The sequence below is a fragment of the Amblyomma mixtum genome, chromosome 2, assembly GCF_055824585.1.
Source record: "Amblyomma mixtum isolate Tamu chromosome 2, ASM5582458v1, whole genome shotgun sequence".
Taxonomy (NCBI): domain Eukaryota; kingdom Metazoa; phylum Arthropoda; class Arachnida; order Ixodida; family Ixodidae; genus Amblyomma; species Amblyomma mixtum.
This window is the reverse complement of record NC_143013.1, coordinates 232,341,011-232,353,038: the sequence shown is the minus strand read 5'-3', so window position 1 is coordinate 232,353,038 and position 12,028 is coordinate 232,341,011. Positions and strand designations below refer to the sequence as shown.

The window sequence follows — 12,028 nt, the reverse complement described above, 5'->3', positions numbered from 1 at the left end:
TCCAAGAACGACATCGTTTTTTTTAACGGGTACTAGTGACTGTCTAAGCTATAGATAATAAAACGTTGTGGACGTGTGCCTTCGATGAAACGTGTTTATGGAAATATGTACAGTGCTCTACGTACTTGCATTGGCAAAAAATAGATATCTTGTAACAGAATGTTAATTAATGTCATTTCTTCTTGATATGCCTGCAGCACGGTTTCGTCTGTCGTAAATTCGCAAGCAGCAACAATTTACACGGATATTGTCGCACCTTTTGTGAATATCAGCGAGCGAAAAGCAGCTGTTCTCATCCGTCTTTTAGGTAAGAAATACGCCCAGTTCCAAATGCGAATATTGCTTTGTCTGTAATTAAGCACGGTTTAGCGCAAGGAGAACTAAACTGCTCGTTCTAGACAGCAGTAGAGACATTCCGAGCCACCTTCTTTCTCGGCGCTATCATTTTGTGTGTCGGTTCTTGATTTGCATATTTTTAGTCAAGCAGCATTTTCCATACCATACTACATGCTGAAGGATGGCGCGTTATACGTACTCGAAAAATTACTGCACATACAAGGTCATCATGACGGTTGTGGAGGGGGCAAAAAACCTAAGCGAAATGCTGGAATTGTTTCAAAACACCAGCGACTAGCCTTGTACTCACGAGAATACTCCGGTGCTGACGAGAAGATCCATAAAATCTCTGCGAAAAATCTGAGGAAGAGAAAGAATGTAAGCAAAGGACGCCATGTCATTGCTATGACCATGCTTTTTTTATATGCAAGAAACATTTCAGAAACATCTTCATCAACGAATAGAAGTTCGTTGCAGATGAGATATATTAAAAAGTACCTTCTACAACTCGGTTCGTAACGCCCAGATATGATTGGCTGGACTAGCTTCAAGTCCTGCTTTTCTTGTTTTTCACGATTGACAGGAGCAACTGTGATGCAACTCACATTCGTTACTCACTACTGTAGCCTACCTTAAGTCAGAGTACTTGAAGACTGCTTTCGAAACCCAGGTCTTTAGGTCCAGTTCTGGTAGATGTGTCTAGATGGGGACAGGTTGATAGATCCCATTATTTTTCTTCTCGTTTCAGCTTTTGCGAGCGGTACCCTAATGACGATATTTGCAATATTTGTGCCATTACTTGGCAGCGCCACACGAGTATGTATGCACTGTTGTGGACTCTTCTCTGTACCTTACATTCCACCTATGTCCCCTATATGTGTCGTAATCAGCTTTAATGTGGCGCAGCTGTTTGTGTCCCTGTACTCCTCGGGTTCCGGTCCATTTGCGGGGCTCGTCCTGCTCGCCATGTCGTCGCCGTGGGTGAATGCAAAGGTTAGTCTTTCAGTTATAAAATACCTACCCCCGCGAGTGTTGACTGTCTCACCATAATCAGCTCTCAAAAAACTCTAGGCACAGGTTTCGAGGTGTTTGGATAAAGAAAATTCATCACAGCTTTAAAGTCACTTAGCGCAAGCTCGATCAATCTTTTGGACTGAGCTTTAATCGAATGATAGAGCGCGGGTGCAGTGGAAAGCATGATAGAGGTGACGACCGTTCTTGCTGTTTTCAGAGTGAAAGAGTGCATTCATTCGGCGTACAGGATACGGCCACTGTGCGTAGCCGTTAATATTTACAACAGTATTAAATCTTTGTTTCTTCAGCAACTTCGTAGCACTGCGTTACTAGTTGCAGTTCTCCCTGCATCGACGGCTAAACTTTTATCCGTGGAGTTCGCTTAACCAACGTTCATCTCTTGTGTGCTTTCAGGGTGGTTCTCCCAAGGGTCGTTGCAGCAGTTGTCCGTTGTTGTTGTACGTGCTCAAGTTGTAGCAAATATCCATACTGTACATTTGACAGCTTCGTAACAATTAGACGCGCCGAGGTCAAAATACTGTGCATACTCGGCATGGTCGGACGGCGCATAAAACGAGCAGAAAACTTTCGCCACCCAAGGTGGGACACCTTGAAGCGCTTCGCCAAGGGATTCTTCGGTGGCAGCGCGAATATATCTTCACCTTGCTGCGCCGGTGTTCTCAGAAACTGTGGCAACTCAAGTCCGTGGCCCTCTAAATGGTGTTAGGCAGAACAGGGTGTACGACCCTTTGCGCCTGTAGAGATATATAATGATATTTATAGTTCCGCCGTTGTTCAATGTTCCCGTCACTAATGGCACCTTTTGATCATATTGCTTCCCAGGTGCCGTGTGCAGTTTCGTTTCATTTCCAGCATGGAATATTTGGAGAAAATATTCCATACTATACTATGGCTATGAAAGGTTGTGTGAGTGAAAGACGCGATTTCGTGCGACTGTCTGCTCTGAAGCAAAAATAGACTTGGAATTACTCTGGCGCGAAAAGAAATCCCAGCTCGCTCTTCGGCGTTTCAACTAGCCTCCGCTTGTAGTGGCTAGAAGATGTATTTTGATGTACGCAGTATACATGGGTTAAAGTTAATGCAATATGCGCAATATCTAAGGCGATCAAGCACGGATAGACAGGTGGACAGATTTTTCACATACACAAAGCGCCTTTAGGTGCACCCCAAATAAATTTCCAATACTTTCTGATATTCCAATGGCAGATACCTCTTTGAAGCATATGTACTCACAAAGCTCTCCTACTGAGCCAAAATTAGCAATTTCAAAATGCCAAGACACCGGCATCCGACTGTACCCTCGGCTAGTCAAGCCTCCATCGTCCGGAAGCATTACCCAACAACACCTCCCCACCGCCACCCTCGATCCACCACCCCACTCTCGCCAGCTTCATCCTCCAAAAAGGTAATTCACTCTCCACCCACCCAACTCTTACCTCCAGCAACGCCGCCCATAAAGAACCCCCCCCCCCCCCCCTCCACTAAAAGCCCACACCGCAGATGAAGAGTAAAGTAACAGCAGAATCAAGTTCGAAGACGCAGTGCCAAAGCAAGTCACACTCCGCAAGCCCCGCCTATCAGCTACCGCACCGCCCCGCCCACCTAACTAGGCAGCATGTAAAGCCACGCACCGCCACCCTGGTCCCACCTCCGCACACTTTCCACCTCCAGAAAAATTCTCCACCGTGCGTACAGCCACTCCTTATAGTAAAAGCCTTCATTAGAGTAAGAGCATCATTGTAATCTTCGAAGATAAACAAACTGTTTTCGAAGAAGGAATTGTCGCATCAGATGTTTGGTCGTATTAGTATTTACTTTTTAATATCTTTTATTGCTCCATATGATGCTTTCAGGGCATTGAAAGCAGACGAAATGAGATGAATATGTATAAATTTTGCAATGCTACTTTCACAAGAAGTGGAATGTGTAATAAAAAGGAAAGAAAAAAACTACTGTTACATAAGTGTTCAACTAAAACTTGGCCAGCCTTCGAAGGGATACGTAGGATGCTACATAGGAATGTTTGAGGAAATTCATATAACGGCCAATTTTCCTTTGTTTCGCCCAACATTTTAGGGCGGGTGAAAGTATTGCCTGCAAAATTTGTTCTTTGAAATATCCTCAGCCGTGTATTGGCATTTCGTTAACAAGCTTCATCGACATCCAACACATGATTTACTCTGTTCGTGTGAACGAATGAAACTCCATAAAACTATCGCTGTCGTTTATTCTAGTGCGGCAACCACGCTGTATTTGGGATTCTGACAATCTTTCTTTCCAGTGTGTCCTAATGAAATATTCTTACACGCTAAGGAACCATCCAACCCGCAAAGCTGTTGCTGCCTTCCTGCCATGGAGCATATAGACGCTTTGCGGGTATAAAAATCCCAGTGGAACACATTATCGCTTACCGCAGAGTGATGGCAGTAATTTCATGGGATGCTGGTGCGCGTAATTAAAGCGCCTGAAACGTGTGCGAGTGAATGTGCATGATCGGAATAAAATTTTGCCGAGGGACATATGGTACAAGTGCCATAATTTATTCCGAGAAAAGGCATCGAGGGAAGTTTTCATGCCGCGTGTCTATTTAGATTTTGACGTTTGCGTCAAGACAAGCCAAATTCGCCGCGAAAAAAAATGCACGTCGGTCAAGCTTGAAGTGGCCGTGAAGTGGCCATGTCATGTACCATCTGTTGCAAAAGTTCACGATCCACCACGCCATTCATTTCAATGGCGCGGTGGAGTGTAAACTTTCGGAACAGATGGTACGTCCTATGCCGTGATGCGGCCGTAACATTTGTTACAGAAATAAATTTGGGCATGCCGAAAAATTACTGCCTAATAAAATGTGCGACTTACTTCCGAGATTCGGCGAAATCCGTCATGTACATTTCTCCGCGGCGGTGTTGGGGCATTTATTTTCGAGCGCGGCTCTTAGACGCCCGTTCCTGGATTCCGCGTTTCAGTTGTCGGCCTGACCGGATGTCCAAGTAGCAGAGTGAAACACCGTCTGTAAGGTGCATGCCACCGGAAGGTCCCGGACTGTGTATTGCAGCGTAACATACCACGTGACAGCTGTGAAGAGTTGCGCTCAATTTTTTAATTACGGGCTATCGCAATTGCCTGTGAGCTTTTCTCTCTCCTGCAGCCGCCGCGGTTGTTCAGTTGTTATGGCATCCAGCTGCTGACCCGAAAGACGCGGGTTCGATCCCGGCCATGATGGTCCAGTTTCGATGGACGCGAAATTGTAGAGGTCCATGTACTGAGCGATGTCAGTGCGCGTGAAATAACCGCAGGTGGTCAAAGTTTCCGGAGCCCATCACTACGGTGCCCCTCCTAGCCTGAGTCGCTTCCGGACGTTCAGCCCCCCTAAACCTAAACCTTTTTCTCTACCTTTTCTTTCTGTTTTTCTTTTACTTCTTTCCCTTCTTCGTTTTTTTTTTCTCTCTGTATTGGCTTATGTTGTCTCTCGAATCGGTGCCCCATGCATTGGCGCTAATCCGCATGGGGGCAGGTTAAAACGAAAACTACAACAGGCATCAGTTACACGAAAACTGAAGGTGTGCATTAGCGGCTGTCTCCGTAGAACAGCGTCCGAATTAAACGGGAAGTTCACGCATTTTTTTTCGACTTGCGGAATGTACTGTAGTGTGCCTTAGGTAATTTTAACTGCTAAACACTAGTCATGATGCCATTCTTTACCCCTTGTGATCATCGCAGGGCTCATGTTGAACAAATCGTTGATACGGTGGACTGCTTCTGGTAAAATTTAACGACCACAGGTTATGAAATATGTCCCTTTTTGTCAAGCGTGAAACAAAGCGAAAGTTTCTGTCCCAGCGGCTTGCAAGCTCCTTGCTTGTGCGCGCAACACATCCCATTGCAATAACTTACGTACCCAGAGAGCAAGTGTTGTAAGGAAACGCGTGAGTGAAGAAAGGCGGAAGGAACATGTGCGCCACGATGACGCTTCTTCTACATTTCAACGCGAAACGAATGCCATGAATTTAGCTGTAAATAGGCAGAAAGTATTTTCCGCCAAAAGTACGTTTTTCTGCTTGTTGAACTCACCTAAACCATGTAAAATTGTCATACGAACGGCCATCGCCACAAAAGTTGATAATAATGCTTTTACGTTTTTACGTAGACATGCAAAGTGTACGAAGTTCTATCAACGTATCTGTCTTTATGAATCCAAAAGTACTCGCAACTGCTTCCTTTAGCTTGCCAAATGATGCCGCTAAAGAGCACAGCTGTAGCTTGTTTTCAGCGTCCCTTTATTCGGCTTCTTTGTATATCTCATATAACGCAAAATATCACTCGTCACTTTACACCAGTGCTGTTTCCTTTCATATTTACTAAGGTAGCTTTCATTGATTTCTTAAATCTTATTCGTTTAACCTTGAGTGAAAGGAGCTGTGAGCCCTCGGTTAATGTGATCATTCGTGCATTGGTGAAAGAGAGTGCTAAAAGCCGAAGTTCTCAACAGGTGCAACTTTGACTGCCCCTTTTCTAATGCGGCTGTTTTTACTGCAGGGTGCAGCCTGGGCCGGATTGCTGGTGTGTGGGCTCCAAGTGTGGCATGCTCTGGGCAGAAGCCTCTCTGGCTTTGCGTCGTCGCCAATGCTTCATGGAACCCTGGTCCGCTGTCCCACTTTAAATCCACATAATAGCACCAACATTTCTGCTTTTATCCTCCCATCACCGTCCGAAAGGTTTGTGTCCTGTTTGATCAAGAAAATCTAGAAGAGAGTAATCACTAACACCATATTGGATCAAATACATTCGGCGCAATTACAAAGCTTTTCGTGTTTAGCTTTCTTTCGAAAGCGTAAGAACGTATTGGCGACATTTTGTACGACGGTGACATTTTGATGTTATTTAATTTGATTTATTTTCCATTTAAATAAAATGGTGGAAACTGAGGCAAAAGCTGCATAAAGCAGCTTGAAAGGCCCTCAGCCCCAATAAAAGGGCAGCAGCAGAGGAAACACATGCACAGTTGCTTATAACACTGGTAACGGGTAAAATGAGCCAGCTTAATAAGATAAACAACCTGATAAGTTTAGCAAGAACTTGATAAATTTAAACAACAATTGATCGCACACAATTGATCGCACACGCGGGCATGTCGGAAATCCGCCCGCAGTACTTCTCTATTCGTCTATGAGACCATCAGTAACACTTCGAGCGCTCTATAAGCTGATACCTAAAGTGCTGAAACTTAGAATGCATGCTTCGGAGGAAAACTGTCTATGCATTTTACGTGTGGGCTGTAAACAAAAATTTAAGGAAGCCATTTTGTAAGTGCGATGCAATTTGTTTTTTCATTGGGAACGAACGCTATTTATTCGTGCTCAAAATAAAGCTTTCTTCTTAAATTCGCGCAGCTGAGGAGCGGCACAGCAAAATCACCTAGATGCTATTTTTATAGAGTGCTCTTCCGGAAATATCCGGAAATTTTTACAAGGACCTCAATTAACGCTACTTTTTAGACGTGCAAACAAGGACAAAGAATTCTCGCGCACTGCATTAACCGAGGTTTGAGTGCAGTGGGTTAGGTACGTTTTTATTTTTGGGTTAGTCAAATAATTTTGAGTGCTGGCAACAGAGTCAGAAACACCAAGGAGAGTCGAAGCAAAACATTTTTGCTATGCATAATTCCTACTGAAATAATGTTTTCAGGTTTCCTACAAAACTGGGTATTACATATTCGATATTTTTCACTTTTTCTTGCCCCATGTCAGGAAAAACCGTCTCTAGACAGTGTTGGCTCCAGTCGATCAGCGCATGGGGAAAAATTCCGATCTGTATTTTTTTGCACAAAATGACACAGCTCTTTTCTTCAGTGCTCACAGATATAACAATAGATGGCGACAAGCTCCTGTGGTAGGAAAAATGCTTTCCGCAAGCTTGCTGCCAACATATAATGAATGGGTAGGAATTATACTTCCTGCCACCTGTTAACGAGCGTGGCACAAAAACTCCATTTTTGAATCATTTTTTTTTCGTATGATATATCACAACTGCAATTTTTCTTGAAGTTTCACAGGATGACAATTTAAAAGTGCTTCGCCTGAGCTTTCTACCAAAATGGTTTATGGCTTATGAGAGTTTAACAAACCGAAGTGACTCAGGCAATAAGCGACGCCGTAGTGAAGAGCCCAGGAAATTTCGACCACCTGGGGTTCTTTAATGTGCACTGACGTTGCACAGTACTGAATGGAGCGAGTGCGAATTATACAACTCCCGCTCATAAAAAGATAAGCTGAATCTGCTCTTAAATTTGTCTCTATGTACTTTACCCGGGTCAAGCGTGTTCCCGCTCTACCAGCTGTCTTTCTTTTGTATCTGCTTTCTTGGTGCTGTGCTCACTATCCTGCTGGGCAATCTTTTGAGCTTCGCAACCGGCAAGTGCTTTATGGTTCTGCTTTCTTACGCTATCTGTTTGGATCAAAAGTGCACAACATTGTTGACAATCAAGGAGTAACAAATAAATGACAATCACGGAATATTCTGTACACGCGAGATCTATCGCGCAAAGACGTGCAGAACCTCAAATGAAATGTGGAACATTTGCTGCAATCTAGAATAAGTTTTTGAAAAAGTAAAGAATCTCTTCCCTTCGAAAGTTCTTATAAAGTGAGTGTCGCAAAAATACAAAAAACTGCTCTCTAAAGATAAAAGCAGGAACCTTATGAAATACTACATTGTTTCTCGAAGTCGCTGCTGTATTGAAGAAGCCTCCAACTTTGAGGGCTCCTAAGGCTGTTTTTACTATCATTGAGGGTTGCGAAAAAATGACAACTTTTGAAAATGAACGCATGTTTGGAAATGAACACAGTGTTTAGGCAGTGAAAATTTTCGGAAATAGAACGATTTGGCGTTAATTGTCAGGTTAAACAGCATATGGAAAAGTTCGCTGTTTACGTCCTGGTACCATTGTAAAATTACCGTTTTTGCTCCTCATGCACAGTGCAACGTCGGAATTTGGAATGAAGCAAGTTAATTTTAAAGACCCGGTTTTTGTTTTCGCACGCCTTTTTCACGTGCACATTTATAAGTGGCCATTCCAGCTTGTGTAATAGGCCTTAGAAAACAATTTTTGTAGCGGGAGCTACATTACCCGCAGTCTCGCCATTTTGCTGTGGGCCTTCGGCGCAACTTGTGCGCATGCGCGAGGAGCCGAGTGACGTCACAGCAGCGCAGCTGGTTCACCGCGCGCCGCGCCGCTCGCCTCCGACAGAGAGATGATGGTGATGCGGAGGTGGAAAAATAACACGTGCTGCCTTTATCACATGTCTCGTCTTTAATGCCTAGCACGTAGCCATGACGATAAGCAAAACAACTTGACGTAACCAGAGATATACCGTACCTCTCGCTAAGTATATGTTGGCATAGCTGAGCTAAACCACCGCCAATTTTTTACAACTGCGAGATGGCCTCGGTAACGTCCCGCCATTTATCTTTTATTGCGCGAAGCATACTAAGCAAGCCCGCATTGTGATACTGTGCTCCCCAAAAAAAGAAGCCAACTATTCAAAAAGCGACTACCTGGCCATTCGCTGTGCGTAAATACTTACATGTTTGCAAAATTTCTCAGCTAAGTCTTGTGTGGACGTGGTAGATTTTAAGCCGAAGGTGTATGAGGATATTTGCAAACTGCTACACAGACGCCCCATAGCGCAGTTAATGCAGTGTAGTGCTGTTTTAAAAGCATGCGTTCAGATCACACAATTATCCTGGAACCGGGTACCAGATGTGTCAGTGTCTGTAAAATGTCGTTGGGGTGCACCGAACATTTTGCTCAGCTCTGCTTTGCTTGCTGGCAACTGGGAAAATTACGTTAGCATTCACTTGTCATAACGCCCATTATTTTAATGAACGCAATCGTGTTTCGCGCATCTTACGCAGGAGGTGCCAAGACATCAAGAAAAAATTTGTATCTAAGCAGTACCCTATTTCTGCGCGTTTGGAAAAGCAAAGAATTTCTTCACAAACTTCAGGTAGGTTTTCAATTCTTTCTTTCCGAGCATTTATGGAACTCGACTCGTGAAACAGCAAGAACAAAGACGGGTTGGGGGGGCTGCGGGTGCCCTTTCTGTTACAAATGTCGTTTCATTAGTGCATGGTAAGAATCATGAACAACTAAGTAGCCCTTGTTGCAGCACTGCAAAGTTTCAAGGCCCCCAATTCCCTTCAGATTGTTAAGACTTGAAATCTCAGGTGAATTCATGAATCCATAACCGTGCATAATGTGTCGCTTTTCGACACTAGCATTATAGTCACTTAGCCGATTCTGAGGCATGCTTCGGTCTAGATAGCTAAGAATTCTTTCTTCTAGTAGTGTGGAATATTAAACTGCCATCTCAGAAGCCTGGCGGTAGAAATAAGCTCCCAGTATTCGCTCAAAAGATGGCGGGGGTGACGTAAGATAATTGAAGACAGGTATAGAGTTCCCCTATGTCTGTAGTTTTTGTTTCGTGCCTCAATAAACCAGCCCAGCGATCTGCGTGGTTAGTTTGCCTATTTTGCCCCTGATTGTCGTTCGGGCGTGATTAGCGACCACTTCTTATACCTGTTTTGATGTTCAGCCTATAACGACGCTCTGCATCTCCTAAAAATAATGAGTTTTACCACGTTAAGCATTTTTCGCCCCTCCATATTACTTTAAAATATAACAGGAACGGGTTTCATGGAAGTAGACAAACAAACGTTTGCCGCTAGCTCTGCATAAATTGCGTGGGAACGCGTCTGTTCGCCAACTTATGCGTGTGACTTCCGCCCTTACCAGCGGCGTTTCTAAATAATAGTAGTACTTTCTTGCTGACGAGACCTAAAATACAAAGACTTCGTGATTCACCTCTTCGCTATCTTGAAAATCTTGTATGATAAATGTATTTAACAAGTTCTGCTGCGTGGATTATCTTGCAGTGCTGAATTTGCAAGCCGTACATTCAAAGAGAACTTGAGAACCAGCAACGCATCATATCCCGGTTTATGGTTTATGGGATTTAACGCCTCAAAGTGACTCAGGCTAGAAGGGACGCCGTGGTGAAGGCATCCTGAAATTTCGACCACCTGGGGTTCATTAACGTGCACTGACATCGCCCAGAAAACGCGGCTCTAGAATTTTGCCTCCATCGAAATTCCACCACCACGGCTGGGATCGAATCCGCGTCTTTCGGGTCAGCAGCCGAGCGCTATAAGCACTGAGCCAACGCGGCAGCTACATACATCACATTACGGTACAGTCTTCCCCAGCAGGGATTTACTTCTACAAGCGGTCTGCAAGCCATTGCGAAAGGTTGAGGGAAGGGGGAGGGGAGGAGTTAGGAGCACTAACAGCGCACAGCTTTTGACGCTAGACCGCCCTAAAGATTTAGCAATGTTCAATGGCACAAGGTTGCAAAAGAAATCTGGCTGGCTTACGCGAAACAGCAATATCCGTTCCTCTAGAAATGTATGCACATATTAATGCGGCACTGACCGGGTGAATCATCGCCGATTATACATGTGAGAAAGATGGCCACCTATACTTTTATTTCAAGCCTCAAAACACACCTTTAAATCATTTCACTAGATGCAGAAGTTACAGAACAGAAAGGTAAACATAGGGCACAAGGCTTATCTACCATACTTAGAAAAGGAAAGGGTAATTCGCTCGACAGCCATGTTGTGTTTGCCAATCAGACCACGTGTTGGAATTGCGAAACTGAAGTATTTTGTTGTTCTACTTCCACAGCTTCAAGAAACAACTTGCAAAACCTTCACCATCAATGCTCCGGAAGAAGATGATGACGAACATAGTTTCTTTGGCAGCGACCTCAGCCCGAACCTCAATGCGCACGACAAAGAGGAGTATCTTGCTGAGTGATATCGAGGTATCTGACATTCAGAAGCCCAGTCTTTTCGCAAAAATAAAAGGTTTATAAAAGCGGACGCCATTCAAGCCTCATCGTTGTAAGCAGGAGTTGTCGACAGAAATGTCACGCTTTTCAATCGGTCGAATTGGGAGTGACGTCACAGTGCGAGAAATTCAAATGGGGCCAATTGTACTTTGGCTATTAACCGTCCAACCAATTAAAGGGATGGTATAGTGATGCTCCATGTAAGTGGGACTGAGTTTAGCTAATTAGTTAATTAACAAATTAGCCTATTTAACCTCTCTAGTCGGAGCAGAAATATAAATAAAACCGAGTAGGAAATTGTTCGAGTTGGGGAATCCAACCAGGGTCTTCGTAGTGCGAGACGACCACGCTATCCGCTCCGCCATGCCAGCTCGATGGTATAATGCTTTGGATATTAATTAGGAATGCGGCCCATGCAGGGGCAAGAAGATTAAGGCAAAGAGGTAAATTTTTTTAGCCTACGGGGTTTGTTTTTATTTATCATGTCTGGATTCTGTTTTCTAAAGTTTCAAAAACTATTAAACTACATGCTGCGCATATGTGGTGATGATATTAGCAGTAGAGGTTTAGAATATGAAGTTTCTCCCAAAAACATCAGCGCTAAGTTTTGTTGGTTGGCCAAAAACGTTATTTCCAACACGCAACGCAGTTCAAACAGGAATACGGAAGTTTTTTTCCGCCTTCCTGGCCGTTAGGGCAATCTCAAGACTACAACAGAAACGTATTAAATAAGTATCAAAAACAGT

The 12,028-nt window shown here is 44.0% G+C and overlaps 1 protein-coding gene across 1 annotated transcript in view; it reads left to right on the top strand.

Annotated features, from left to right (window-relative positions):
- LOC149362964 (sodium-dependent multivitamin transporter-like) overlaps positions 1 to 11,279 on the top strand; it is a 47,039-nt gene extending 35,760 nt beyond the window's left edge. Inside the window, exons 5-10 of the mRNA XM_089569846.1 lie at positions 198 to 307; positions 1,085 to 1,152; positions 1,243 to 1,329; positions 5,908 to 6,086; positions 9,286 to 9,377; positions 11,117 to 11,279. Coding sequence (XP_089425972.1) covers positions 198 to 307; positions 1,085 to 1,152; positions 1,243 to 1,329; positions 5,908 to 6,086; positions 9,286 to 9,377; positions 11,117 to 11,169 — 589 coding nt within the window. The 3' untranslated portion in view covers positions 11,170 to 11,279. The remainder of the gene's footprint in view (positions 1 to 197; positions 308 to 1,084; positions 1,153 to 1,242; positions 1,330 to 5,907; positions 6,087 to 9,285; positions 9,378 to 11,116) is intronic.
- The last annotated feature ends 749 nt before the right edge of the window (positions 11,280 to 12,028 follow it).